The sequence below is a fragment of the Trichosurus vulpecula genome, chromosome 8 (assembly GCF_011100635.1).
Source record: "Trichosurus vulpecula isolate mTriVul1 chromosome 8, mTriVul1.pri, whole genome shotgun sequence".
Lineage (NCBI taxonomy): Eukaryota > Metazoa > Chordata > Mammalia > Diprotodontia > Phalangeridae > Trichosurus > Trichosurus vulpecula.
In genome coordinates, this window is record NC_050580.1 from 126,906,407 (window position 1) to 126,921,753 (window position 15,347).

The 15,347-nt window shown below is 38.1% G+C and overlaps 1 protein-coding gene across 1 annotated transcript in view; it reads right to left on the bottom strand.

Moving 5' to 3' along the window:
• AGBL1 (ATP/GTP binding protein like 1) overlaps positions 1-15,347 on the bottom strand; it is an 864,618-nt gene that overhangs the window by 400,113 nt on the left and 449,158 nt on the right. Inside the window, exons 20-21 of the mRNA XM_036736570.1 lie at positions 4,343-4,474; positions 1,097-1,273 (exon numbers count right to left, since the gene is read on the bottom strand). Coding sequence (XP_036592465.1) covers positions 1,097-1,273; positions 4,343-4,474 — 309 coding nt within the window. The remainder of the gene's footprint in view (positions 1-1,096; positions 1,274-4,342; positions 4,475-15,347) is intronic.

A 15,347-nucleotide genomic window follows, 5' to 3' on the forward strand; every position in this document is an offset into this window, starting at 1 on the left:
GGTGCAAGTGAGACACAAGTCCACAGAAGGGCATTCTAATTCTAGTGAAGTTAGTGTAAGAATTGTGTTCACTTTATAACCACTTGGAAAGGTAGATAATGTTCATTTGCATGACATTTTCCACTGAGTTCTAGATAATCATTGGTGAATTTGTATACTCCACGTGCTTCCCATTTATCCCAGGAGAACAACAGAACCAGTGTAATGTGCTTTATTTCTTGTGAGCTGGGGTTGTTTTTGGTGTGAATGGATGTCACCAAGGAGTTGTCTATCATCTTGCCTAACAAATTAAAATGTGTTCATTACACTGCCCCTGTCACAAAGTCCCTTATTTATGACCCTTGGGAGGAAGTGTGTGAAGAACAGCTAAACCAGTACGCTGAAGTAGATACCCAGCTGCTTGGGCTGTTAATATAGCTGTAGAAAGAACATGATTTATCCTAGAGTTTATTTCCCACCAGTTTGTTATAAATCCCACACCAGCTCTGTGGTGACCAACACAGTGCATACACATCAGTGGGCTCTGGTGATATTATGACAATCTTGAGAGCCACTAACTTGAGTAAGTACCAAAGACACAAGCCCATCTGGAATATAAGATCTCTCTTCATGGATTGCCTCCATGATTGAGCAGGGTCTGTTCAATTTAAAAAAGAGTAACAACTTCCTATCCATGAAACCAAGCCAAAGCTAATGCAGTCATCTCTGCAACACTGCATCGAGACTATCTTTTGCTGGGGTAGCAGGTGGAGAGGAGGCTCCCTCCAGCCTCCTAGCAAAAGCATCAGTTGGATGGGCAAAACCAGACTATTTCTGGAAATAACAACAATTCTATTGCAAGTGGATAAAGACCATTAACCAGTTCTACTTCAAGGCAGTGAAGTCCCCATATGCTCTATTTTGGTGCTACACACCAAGGATACCACCCCATGAATGTGAAAACTCAATTAATTGATCAAATAACTTAACAAGTATTTATGATAGCAATTTGAATGTTGTGTCATATACAGACCTCCCACTCTCTTCATAGAACAGCTGAGGGAATCCTAAGCAGTCAAATAAAAGTTTTGCCAATTATAGGGCAAAAAATACTTACTTTATAAGGTCCTTGATTACAACCACAGTAACTGCTTTCCATGGTATAGCTCCTTAACACTCCAATTTCTTGCCACACAACAACCCGAGCAGTGGAGGCCCTGGATTTCTCCACCAGGAAACTGCAGCTGCTGATTGCAAATGCAGGTGCCACCTTATCAAGGATTTTGGGGAGTGTCTGCAATGAAAAATCAAATTATTTTGAGACACAGATAATTGGCTAGACAATTATTCATATAAATATGTTATAAAAACTCTTCAGTGAGATCAAGGATTATTTGAAAGAGACCAGCCTAGTAGTCCATACAGGAAAAATGAAATGGATTCAAAATGCTTACTGTCAATATTATCACTTGCATCAGATAGTCTATCAACACAATAAGGTATAACTAACAAGGCAGTGGACTTGGCTTCAGGAAAATATGGATTCAAATTCTGCCTCAGATGTTTACTAGCTGTGCAACCTCAACAAGTTATTTAATCATACTGTGCTTCATTTTCATAAAATAAAAAATTAAGGGGTTGGACTCAAAGGCCCCTGAGATTTCTTCCTGCCCTAAAGCTATGATTCTATAACATTTAGGACAGTATCTATAGGCACATAGGAAGAAGAGAGTGGCATAGATTGCGTTTGGGAAATTGTGCAGTACCTTTAGCCATCCCATGCTTCTCTTTGCTGAAAAGTCTCATCTTTTCAATACAGATGTTCCCCCAGTCATTTTTAACATGTTGGTAACCTTGAAAATAACCCCAAATTTGAGATTTGGGTATTACACTATCCAAAGAGAAAAATGGAGTTCCTGAGCAGCATGTCCCTTTGAGAAAGATGTCACTGATGTGCTTCCTCCAAGCCTTGAGGTGGAAAGCTGTAAATCACTAAAATATGAGGTGAGAGAAGTCCTATACTTGCTCATTATAATTGCATTGAGTAATTCAGACAGTGTAGGTTTAAAGAGGAGAAGGTCCCTGTCTAGCAATCCCAAGCCTTTTGGGTTTTCACCATTGGGTTGCATTAAATGTCTAGGAAGGAATCTGTAAGACTCTGTACAAATGCTAGAGATGTCAGAATACTATCCTGATGGCAACTGTGAGATCAGACCCCTTCCACAGACAGTTTATTGGTTAGTTTATTCATAGGCTTTTCCTATGTAATATTTACTTGCGCACATTCTGCATTTTTGGTGGTAAAAAAAGAAAGTTACCTTCCATCCATACATGCATGTTAATTTAAGGACTTGTATGGGATTTGGTTGCTACAGTACTCAAATCTATTGAAGGATATAGATGAATATATCTGGTGATTTCCCTAAGAAAACTTGGGGAGGGGATAAAGTGAGACAAAGAGAATATATGACTCTTGGGTGTGGTGTTAATGTGATTAAAGCTCTTCCCTGCCTCAGGTGGAGCTAGTTAAGGGAAGCTTGATTAGGGGAAGCTTGTTTGTAGGAAGGACCACAACCTTTTGCTAACTAGATGTGAGGCCCCAGGCCCAAAACCTTTTGCCTTGGGGCCCTAAGAAGGGTATCTATAGCCTGAGGGTAGCCATTAAGCTTGGAATTCAGCCCAAGGAGAAGAGATGGAGAGAGACAACTGCAAGGGCTCTGAGAACTGCAAGTGCTTTCAGAACTGCAAGCTCTCGGAACTTCCAGAGGAGAGGATGAAGGCAAGCAGACATCCAGAGTTTGTGAATGAGTGTTTATGGGAAGGCCCCAGCAGAGGGGGAAGGTTATGGGATGACTTGGCTCCTTGCTGTGATATTGTGTTTTAATTTCCTTGTTGTCATATTGAAGTGGACTTACTGGTTCTGGGATACAATTGTTGCTATGTCAAATTGGAATTATTGGTTTTGGTGTTTGATTTTCTGGTGTCTGAAAAATGTTTTGCTTCTTCTGTCTTCTATATAGAGAGTCGCTTATATTTTGCAATTCTGAACTGTACAGGCATATTCATGGTCATCATCAATATGAATCTTGCCTTACTGATAATTGGGTCAACTTGAGATCAGTCCTAGTTAAACATAAGACCAAAATTTGGTGACAAACTCCAGACCAAGGATTAATTTATTTAGCAGACAATTAAAATTCATTCTAAGTTTTTGAATCTGATCATGATATGATTTGAATTATTCTTTAGGAAGATTGATCTCCAGTAGTGTTTTTTTATAGATTGGAAGGAGAATAGACTCAAGGTTAAAAAAGAGAATAGTTAGAAGTATGTTTGCAATATTCCTGGCAAAAAAGATAAATCCAATGGCATAAGGAAAAGAAAGAACCTATTGCAAGAGAAAATATAGAGATAGAAACATAGTATCATAAATAAAGACTTAGAAAGGATCTCAGAGCCTATTTTTTCTAATCCTCTCATTTTGTAAGTAAGGAAATTGAGGTTGTCAATGGTTTCAAGATGGAGAGAAAGAAGGAGAGTGTGGAGTCAAAAATAATTTCAAGGTTTTGAGCACAAATACTTTGGAGAATGATTTTTATATGAACAAAAATAGCATTGTTATTATAAAGAAATGATTCAAGGGGTAAAGATGAGTTTGGCTTTTAAAATGTCAAATTTTAAGTATTTGTAAGGCATCCAGATGGAGATGTTCTTTCAGTAGTCAGAAATGAGGGAATTACCTCTAGGAGAGAGTTCAACCTGGTCTGCTACTCCTGGATTCTTAGTATGCATTGGAGTGATATGCAGGATATTCCAAAAGTCTTAGATCAAAATAAGATATTTTCAAAATGTTTAGTGTAGTGTCTCATACTTAGTAGGCAGCACATAAGTATGCCTTTCCCCATTAGTGTGGTTTTAAACTATTAAAACTGCAAATTGAACTAAGACTTTTGGGACACACTATACTTCACCTCAGAGTTGAAAAATCTCCTTCCTCTGTCCCTCTCCTGATTGTCTGAATAGAGCAAAGAATCACTGAATAATCTAGACTCTGGGAGCACAGAAAGCTATTGATATGAATGTTAAGATCACTCTGCTCCATCTATAATGCCTTATTGTTGGTGACAATAAGATATGTGTGGACTCTACACATCTTGTAGCTAATGCCTTATAGAGTGAGCACACGGGAAACTCTATCCCTTCCAAAATAAAGAAACTATTTCAAAGCTATTGGAAGGATTCCAATATATAGGAACCTGGCCTAAAACCACATAGGTTAAATGATATTTTTGGTTCTAATAAGCATTAATTCAAACGTGTGGGTATTAGTAGAATAGCCGGCAACATCCTCCAAATACTTTACCCTATAGCCAACATCCTCAGTGACAGTGGAAGTATCCACCGGGCAACCTGCTTGCCACAAGGTCTCCTTGATGCTGCATCCATAGAAAAACACATTCTTCTTCTGAGAGTGTCCATGGAAATCACAGAAGACCTAGGAGGGTCATAAAAAAGAGAAAAGAAAAATTAGTGCCCTTGACCCTTAGACATTTAATTGTTTGATGATGAATTTAATGTTGCTATCAATAAACACAATAAAACTTGTTTTGCAACTGCAGACATGCATAGCTCCTGCTTGGTCAAGGGCTACCCAACAGGGTAGGCCAATAGTGTGGCACCAATTCTCCAAATCTTTTCAAGGCTCTCTAATACTGGGATGGATTTGATTCAATCACTCCCATTGACAGGTTGGGGTGAAAGGCTGCTACACACTCAAGGTCCTAGAAATAACCTCTGTGTCAAGAGAGCCAATCTATTCCTCATAACTTTAACACCCTGTGTGCCCACCAGTGCTCCTCATTTAAATAAATAATCCAAGATGATCTTTTTAGCTTTTAATCCTGAAATATAACAAGACAAAGTAATAACAATCATAAAATGAATCCACTCATAAACCAGGATCACACTCTTCTACCAATTTGCACAGTGTCCAGGGGGAAGAGTAGGCACACACACACACACACACACACACACACACACACACACACCAACAACAACAACAACAACAACAGCAGCAACAACCAAACTCTACCAGTGAAGCATATAAGTAAAGAAATCTATGTGCCCAGGGTAACATGCCTTGGTGTCCTTGGTCTCTTTAGGGAACACTCTGCATCATGCTTTACCTAATGCATATGACCGCTGTTATTCTGGGCACCTCTGATCTCCTTCTGGACAAAGCCACTTTTCTACTATTCTCAGAATGCTGTAGCCATTTTCAGCTCTCTTAGTACACATCAGCCTTAAGCCTAGTAATTGCAGAGTTTCCCATATCTGGCCCCTTAGCTGGATACTGAGGAAACATTACATTCTTCCAGTGAAAAGCAAACCCTTTGACCCTGGAATCTGCAGTCAAATCTGTCCTATGATTCTGAGAACTTTCCCCTTATGAAACCACAGAGAGCAGTAAAGAACAGTGTATGGGGGGCAAAGCCAAGTAAAAGCAGGGACTTCCTTGAGCTCTCCACCAAAACCCTACAAATATCTGTAAAAAAAATGACTCTAAACAAATTCTAGAGCTGTAGTACCCACAAAATTACAGAGCGAAACAAATTTCCAGCCTAAGACACCCTGAAAAGTCAACAGGAAAGCTCTATTGCACAAGGCTGGGAGAGGAGCACAGCCCAGCATGGCCCTCACCAGACAGGCTGGAATAGACCTCAGGGAACTGAATCACTGGCAGCTGTGGTGGTTTCCAGTCTTTTCAACTCACAAATGCCAAAGACAATGTAGAAGTTCAGTGGGAAAGATCTGTCAGACCTGGGTGAGAGAGGAGCATGGTCCAGCCCCAGCCCAGGGGTAGAGGAGGCAGAGGTGGCATTGGGGGCAGTGGCAGCAATAGCAACAGCAGCAGCAGCTGCTACTTCCAGAAATCCTGGCCCACCAATGGTGGGGAGATCAAGCAGCTGATCACAGGGGGTTTGCAAGGAACTTTTTGCTAGTGCTGAGGCGTGATTCTCTTGCTTTTCTCTACTTGGATCTAGGTCACAGTCCTGGGATAAGGAGGAATGTTGATACGGCAGAGCTTATGGGGGTGGTGGAGAGGGAATCTTCCTCACAGTTCCAAGGTAGAAAAGAGTGTTTGTGGTCACTCACAGACAAGATCACAGGCCAGGAAAGGAATAAACACCTCTCCTTTGATCATACCACCCCGGAAGAACTGAAAATTTACAGACCCCTAGAAGTATCTCTAAAAACAGCTGCACAAAACCCCTGAAGTTTGGGACAAGTCACCCTACACACTGGAAGCAGAGTTCTACCTTAACAAAGAGTTAGAAAGTCAGGTATTTGGCTGGGAAAATGAGCAAACAGTGTAAAAAAAGACTCAGACTATAAAATCTAACTTTGGTGACAAAGAAGATCAAAATGCACAACCAGAAGAAAACAAAATCAAAGCTCCTGCATCAAAAGCCTCCAAGAAAAATATGCTCAAAAAGGATTTTGAAAATAAAGTAAGAGAAGCAGAGGAAAAATTAGGAAGAGAAATGAGAGTGATGCAAGAAAATCATAAAAAAATGAGTCAACAGCAAGCTAAAGGAGACCCCAAAAATACTGAAGAAAATAACATCTTACAAAATAGACTAACCAAAATGGCAAAAGAGGTTCAAAAAGCCAATGAGGAGAAGAATGCCTTAAAAAGCCGAATTGGCCAAATGGAAAAGGGGTTCCAAAAGCTCACTGAGGAAATAATTCCTTAAAAATTAGAATAGATCAAATGGGAGCCGATGAGTTTATGAGAAATCAAGAAATTAGAGGGGGTGGAGCCAAGATGGCACTGTGAAAGGAGGGAACTACTGGAGCTCTATCGCAAATTGTCAGATAAATCTAAAAAAGTGAATCTGAGCAGATTTGAGAGAATTAGAAGCCACTAGTAGACTGAGAGGGGTAGGAGCGCTGGGCACACAGATTGGCACCAGACCAAACCAACTGGGAACAGCAGAGGAATCCAGCCAGCATGCCAGTCTGGGAGAGTGCTGGGTGAGACAAATGCCAGAGCAGGAACAGGCCCAGGGCAGAAGTACTGGCTAGAGCTGGGATCGAGCCACAGGCCTCTCAGCCCAGGACAGGAGTCTGTGGGAGTGCAGAGCCTGTGGCTGCGGGAGCAGCTAGCCCAGAGGCCTTCAGCCCACAGCCTAAAGGTTTGAAACTCACCTTCTTGGACTCCCAGTAGCCAGGAGGTGCAGGTAAAATGGCTCATATCCCTCCCTTAAATAAACCCAGAAAATAAAGCCTCAGGAGAAAGAGGAGCCAAAAGGGGGGCTTTGGTAGCAAGAGAAGTAGAGGAGAGAGCCCTTCCTGTGGTGGCAGGAGGAGACTAGTGCAGGAAGAGAGGTGTCCCAGCAGCCCTCACCTTAGCAGAACAACAAGAGTAACTGAGCCCCAGGGAGTGGAGCTAACTAACATCAACACCACGACTCCAGACTTGGCTTTCCACAGCCAGGGTAAGTGGCAGACACCAGAACAGACAAGAGCTGAGAGCACCCATTCTGTAGAACAGTCCTGGGGAAGAGGAGACCCCCCAGCAGTCAGACAACCCCTCCCCCATACCTCACAAAACCAGAGGCCATAACACAATAAAGCTAGAACCCAATACAAGAAACTTGGGACAGAGCCCCCTGAGTCCCAGAAGCAGAGATCTACTTCAAAACCCAGGAGGAAAAAAACACCATGAAAAAGAATAGCAAGAAGTTTTCAAAGGCAATAGATTCATAGTATGGGGACAGGGATGATCAAAATACCAATTCAGAAGAGGACAGCATGGACACTACACCCACATCTGAAACCTCAAAAGGGAAAGTGAACTGGTCTCCAGACCTAAAAGCATTACTGGAAGAACTCAAGGAGGACTTTAAAAATCAAATTAGGGAGGTAAAAAAAATGGAAAAAAATTCAATGAGGAAAACAAATCTTTAAAAGGTAAAATCAGGGAGTTGGTTAAGGAAAATCAGAATATAATTGGAGAAAATGTCTCATAGAAAAGTAAAATCAACCAAATGGAAAGGGAGATAGAAAAGATAAAGGAAGAAAGCAAAACACTAAAATTAGAATTGGGCAAGTGGAAGCTAATGACTCTATGAGACATCAAGAATCAGTCAAACAAAATCTAAAAATTGAAAAAATAGAAGAAAACATGAAATATCTGATTGGAAAAACAACTGACCTGGAAAATAGATCCAGGAGAGACAATCTAAGAATTATTGGTCTACCTGAAAGCTATGATGAAAAAAAGCCTGGACAGTATCTTCCATGAAATCCTTAAGGAAAACTGCCCAGAGGTCCTAGAACCAGAGGGTAAAATTGTCATCGAAAGAATACATCAATCATCCCCTGAAAAAGATCCCAAATTGAAAACTCCAAGAAATATTATAGCCAAATTCCAGAACTACCAGGTCAAGGAGAAAATCCTACAAGCAGTTACAAAGAAACACTTCAAGTATCACGAAACTACAGTCAGGATCACACAGGATCTTTCAGCTTCTACATTAAAAGATAAGAGAAATTGGAATACAATATCCCGAAAGACAAAGGAGCTTTGACTACAACCAAGGATCAACTACCCAGATAAATTGAGGATAATTTTCAGTCAAGGAGACAGACATTCAATGAAATAAGGGAATTCCAGACCTTCCTGATGAAAAGGCCAGAGTTCAATGGAAAATTTGATCTCCAAAAACAAAACTCAAGAGAGACATATAAAGGTAAATGGGAGAAAATAACCCTAGTTAATCAATAAGTCTAATTAACTACATGCTTATATAGGGTTATTTTGTTTTATATATGGTTGAGATATATATATATATATATATATATATATATATATACATATATATATATATATATATATATATACATATATATCAATCTTGAGAATAGTATACTTATTATGACAATTGAAAGGGATATTTGTAGATTGTGGATGTCAGCATAAAATAAATGATATAATGATAAAAATATAATTAAGAGATATAAAGGGATGGTTCTGGGAGAAGAGGTAAGGAGGTAGTAGAAAAGGGTAAATTACATCACATGAAGAGGCACAAAAACATATTGTAGTAGAGGGAAAGAGGGGAGGGAGAAGAGCAGTGTCTGAGCTTTACTCTCATTGGATTTGGCTCAAGAAGGGAATAACATACCCTGATAACTATAGAAATCCAACTTGTCCTACAGGCAGTAGGAGGGGAAAGGGGAAAAAAGGGAGGGAGTGGTAAGAAGGGAGGGAAGAAGTAGCAAGTAGAAAACAGTAAGATAAAGGAGGGGAATCAAGAGGGAGGGTAAACTGAGGAAGGTGGCAGTCAAAAGTAAAACTTTGTTGAGGAGTGGAAGAGGAAAGGGAAAAATCAAAGCACAAACGGGGGGAAATAGGATGGAGAAAAAGGCACAAATAGTAATCATAACTGTGAATGTGAATGGGATGAACTCTCCCATAAAACAGAAACAGATAGCAGAATGGATTTAAAACCATAATCCTACAATATTCTGTTTACAAGAAACACATTTGCAACAGGGGGATACACACAGGGTAAAGGTAAAAGGCTGAAGTAGAATATATTGTGCTTCAGCTAAAGTAAAAAAAAAAAAAAAGCAGGGGTAGCAATCCTAACCTCAGACAAAGCAAAGGTAAAGATAGATCTAATTAAAAGAGATAAGGAAGAACACTGCATCCTGCTAAAAGGCACCATAAACAATGAAGCAATATCATTGTTTAACATATATGCCCCAAGTGGTATGGCATGCAAATTCTTAGAGGAGAGGTTAAGGGAGTTATAGGAAGAAATAGACAGCAAAACCATAATAATGGGAGACCTCAACCTCCCCTTCTATGAACTTGATAAATCTAACCTCAAAATAAAGAAGAAAGAAGTTAAGGAGGTGAAAAGAATGTTAGAAAAGGCAGATATGATAGGTGTCTGGAGAAAACTGAATGGGGATAAAAAGGAATATACTTTTTTTCTCAGCGGTACATGGCACACACTCAAAAATTGATCATGTACTAGGGCATAAAAACCTAACAATCCAGTGCAGAAAGGCAGAAGTAGCCAAAGCATCCTTTTCAGATCATGATGCAAAAAGAATTATTTGTAACAAAGAACCATGGAAAAATAAGCTAAAAATTAATTGGAAACTAAATAATCTAATTCTAAAGAATGAGTGGGCCAAAGAACAATTAATAACTTCATTCAAGAGAATGGCAATAATGAGACAACATACCGAAACTTATGGGATGCCGCAAAAGCAGTTCATAGGGGAAGTTTTATATCTCTAAATGCTTACATGAACAAAATAGAGAAAAGGGGGATCAATGAATTGGGTATGCAACTAAAAAAGCTAGAAAAAGAACAAATTGAAAACCCCCAATTAAATACCAAATTAGAAATCCTGAAAATCAAAGGAGAGATTAATAAAATTGAAATCAAGAAAACTATTGAATTAATAAATAAAACCAAGAGCTAGTTTTATGAAAAAAACCAATAAAATTGATAAACCTTTGGTCAATTTGATTTAAAAAAGGAAAGAAGAAAATCAAATTACTAGTATTAAAAATGAAAAGGGTAAATTCACCTCCAATGAAAAGGAAATCAAAACAATAATTATGAATTATTTTGCCCAATTGTATGCCCATAAATTTGACAACCTTAGGGATACAGATGAATATCTACAAAAATATAAATTGCCCAGGTTAACAGAAGAGGAAGTACCTTAATAACCCCATCTCAGAAAAAGAAATTGAGCAAGCCATCAATGAACTCCCTAGGAAAAATCTCTAGGGTCAGATGGTTTTACGTGTGAATTTTATCAAACATTTAAAGAACAATTAAGTCCTACACTTTATAGACTATTTGTGAAAATAGGTAAAGGAGTCCTACCAAATTCCTTTTATGACATACATATGGCACTAATACCCAAACCAGGAAGAGTCAAAATAGAGAAAGAAAATTATAGACCAATTTCCCTAATGAATATTGATGCAAAAATTTTAAATAAAATATTAGCAAAAAGATTGCAGCAATTTATCATGAGAACAATACACTATGATGAAATAAGATTTATTCCAGGAATGCAAGGCTGGTTCAATATCAGGAAAACTGTCAGCATAATTGATCATATCAACAATAAAACTAGCAGAAGCCATATGATCATCTCAATAGATGGGGAAAATGCCTTTGACAAAATACAACACCCATTCCTCTTAAAAACACTAGAAAGCATAGGAATAAATGGAGTCTTCATTTTAAAATTATAAATAGCACCTACCTAAAACCATCAACAAGCATTATTTGTAATAGAGATAAGCCAGATGCATTCCCAATAAGATCAGGGGTGAAACAAGAATGTCCATTATCACCCCTACTATTTAATTTGGTACTAGAAATGTTAGCTGTAGCAATAAGAGAAGAAAAAGAAATTGAAGGAATTAGAACAGGCAAAGAAGAAACTAAATTATCACTTTTGGCAGATGATATGATGATTTACTTAGAGAATCCTAGAGAATCAAGTAAAAACACTGCTTGAACTAATAAACAACTTTAGCAAAGTTGCAGGATATAAAATAAACCCACATAAATCCTCAGCATTCCTATACCTTACTAACAAAGCCCAACAGCAAGAGATAGAAAGAGAAATTCCAGTATTAGGGTAGTTGAAGGGAACATACATATATATAGACAGAGGGCACAGGTTGAGTTGAATATGCAGGGATGATATCTAAAAAATAAAATTAAAGAGTGAGAGAGGGATATATTGGGAAGGTAAAGGAGAGATAGACTGGGGTAAATTATCTCACATAAAAGATACAAAAAAAGCTTTTATGATCAAGGGTAAGAAGGGGGAGCCATCTCAGGGTGGGAACAGAAATGAAATTTTATTAGATTCTCATGAGAATAGGGCATCCTCTGACCGAACAAATCTAGCAAGGGTGGCAAAGGCACAAGGAACAAAGCACCAATAATTATACCTAACCCAAGAGAATTCCCTCCCACCTCTGACCCTTCTCACCATTGGCTGGGAGGCGGGTTTACAATCTGAGCATGAAAAACTAGACAAAGAACTGAGAAGTCAAGGCACAGAAATTCCATTTCCCATTCCCTTAGTTAATGATTACAACTGAGGTGACTATAAATCTAAAGAAGGAGAATAAGATAAGGGGAGGGGGAGACCCTCTCCATTCTTTACAGTACTTTTACAGTAAAGGAAAGCAGGTCACAGTGACCCTATTCTTACTTAGTAAATCTTTAAACCAGAAATAGAAGAAAGAACAAAAAGTTTCAGGAGAAAAAAAAGAAACTTTACCAGAGGCTGAGTAATCAGACTCTCACAGCCTCAGAATTTTTCCATGTCCCTGTTTCCCTATTTCTTCATTTTTTAAACATTTTTAAGTATAGATATGAATATGAATAGATATAAATATAAATATATTTATACATATATATTTCCTGCGAAGTCTTCACATTTTATTTTCTCACTACCTCACACAGAGGGAATGAGTGAACCTTATTCTCATCAGATTTAGCTTAAGGAGGGAATAATATACACACTCAATTGGGTATCTTACCCCACAAGAAAGTAGGGGGGGAAGGGGATAAGGGGTGGGGATGATAGAAGGGAGGGCATATTGAAGGAGGGGGTAGTCAGAAGCAAACACTTTTGAAAAGGGACAGGGTCAAAGGAGAGAATTGAATAAATATGGGGCAGGATAGGTGTAATGGTAATCAGGGCAGGGCTTTTTGCTGTTCTTTTCTTAAATGCATTTAATGATTCTGGCCTTTGTTTGAATGGGGCAGATAAAGGGGGATCTTGTCTTCAAATGTTTCTTAGCACTAAGACAATCAGGAGTCATTAACTGATATATAGTGGTACTAGGGATTTTCCCATACCCTAAATGGGATTTTTCACCATTCTTTGTTTGAGTGCCTCTCAGCACTGAAGTAATCAAGTGCCTCAGGGCCCTGAGAAGGGTATATAAGATCCAAGATTGGTGTTTGACTTTTGGGGCTCACTCATTGAAGGAGCATTGAGATTCTGGAAAAGCCATTGTTACTGCCCCCCAGCTTTGCTAACCCAGACCCACTGGTTCTTTGGTAACTATGAATTGTCATTTGGTATGTTTATATTGTCTCTGTAATTTGTTTGTATTTGCTCTGAAGTTCAAGATGCTGGCTTTTCCTCCTGAACTAAGTGAGTTATGTATCTATGTTTGATTAAAGTAATATTGTTAACCCCTTAACGTTACTTTCCATAGTAAAGCAGATCAAAAGAACCCGTGCTGGCAGCTCTTGCTGCTGGTCCTGTGTTGGTCTTTCACCCCCACAAAAACTGCTAGCCAAATTGTTGCTACAATAGGATAGAGGGAAATATAGTTACTCTTTCACAAAATGACTGTTATAGAAGGGTTTTGCATAACTAAACATGTATAACCTATGTTGAATTGCTTGCCTTCTCAATGAGGGTGGGTGGGGAGGGAAAAGGGGGGAGAATTTGGAACTCAAGGTTTTACAAACAAATATTGAAAATTGTTTTTACATTCAACTGGGAAATAAGATATATAGGCAATGGGGTATAGAAATCTATCCTGCCCTACAAGAAAGTAGGGGGCAAGGGAATAAGAGAGGGGAAGGTGGGGTGATGGAAGGGAGGACAGACTAGGGAAAAGCATAATCAGAACGCATGTCATCTTGGGGTGGAGGAGAAGGGAGAGAAGGGGAGAAAATTTGGAACTCAAAACCTTGTGGAAATGAATGTTGAAAACTTAAAATAAATTAATCAATTTAAATTTTAAAAAGAAAAATACAAAAAAGAACAGTGTAAACAAGCCAGTGAAGTGTTTCTCTTTATTCAAGGTATAATTATCACTAGAGAGCAAGGGAGCCTTTCTCCAGTCAACTCTTCAAATAATAGAAGACTCTGCTTTCTCTAATTAACTTCTTGAAACTGAACTTTCCACCAATCAGATCAACTGCCTACATAAACTGCAGAGTGTATCTATTTCTAGTCAGCTGATTTCAACTGTACTCAATTCAAAGTAGCATATATTCTCTTCTGTCTCCTGTCTGCTTCTACATTCTGGGGACTTCTCAGATCCACTAGTTTCTCAGCTCCATCAATCTTAGATTCTATTCATGGCTTCTAGCATCAGCCAAAATTTCTTTGACCATAAATGAGGTTAAAAATGTTATATTATTTAAAATTTGTTTCCTCTTTTCAAATTCTCTTTTAGTATTATTTGGCTACCCATTAGGAATTATAATTTGTGAATTGCTTACAGAATATAAGTTCCTTGAGGTCAAGACTTTAATTTTTTCCTTTATTTTCCCAGGACTTACTCTCTTATTTTACCATGTAGTAGGCATGTAAGAAAAGCTTGTTCATTGATTTATAAATTTTCACAAATTCTTCCTTTATTTTCAATAATTGATCCATCAAATATGCCATGTACATTTCCCGAAAGTTATTTCTTTTTATCTGATAATTTTTATTTTCTGGTATTATTTCATTTTCTTGTCATGAAGCAAGCCTCTTATCTCCTGTAATTCCTACTTATTTAATAGTTATCTCCTCTCCATAATATTATATCCTGTGATTTTACTGAACTCATTATTATATAAGTAATTATTTTTGAGACTACTGGATTTCAGACCATTTGATCTGAAAACATAAATATTTGGATCACATCACTAATGTTAATTCCTTGTCATTTTCCTCTCTTCTTGTGATATTTATAATTTCAAATACTGTATCAAATAGATATACTAAAAATGATCCTTTGTTTTGTACCTGACCTTATTGGGAAGGCTTCTAATATCTTTGCACTGTTTATTTTTGTGGATATTTTCTAATGCTAGATATTTTATGTTAAATAAAAATCCATTTATTTAAATCAATTCAACATACATTTATTAATACCTACTATGTTAGATGCTAGGATGCCCAGACAAAAATTAAAGATTACTTTTCTTCATAGAACTTATATTCTTGCTTTAGTCTTCATAAATAAATGCTGGATTTTATCAAAGACTTCTGAGAATCTACCAACATAACTATGTGCTTTTTGAAAGATTTTTGCCTATGTGTCAAGATGTTTTAAAGCAGCCTTCCAAGTCTAATACCTAATTTTAATGTATGGGGTGAGGCTAAATGCAGTCTAGGTCTTCCCTGTCAAACTCAGTTACTCCCGGGCATTCCATAGGGTTTTATGATTGCTATGAGTATGACCAATAATTGCTGAATAGAGGGCCAGATTTCCTAATATTACCCAACATGGACCCACACTCCAAAAAAATCAGCTCCTACTGTAGAAAGCAGAGTACCCCTTT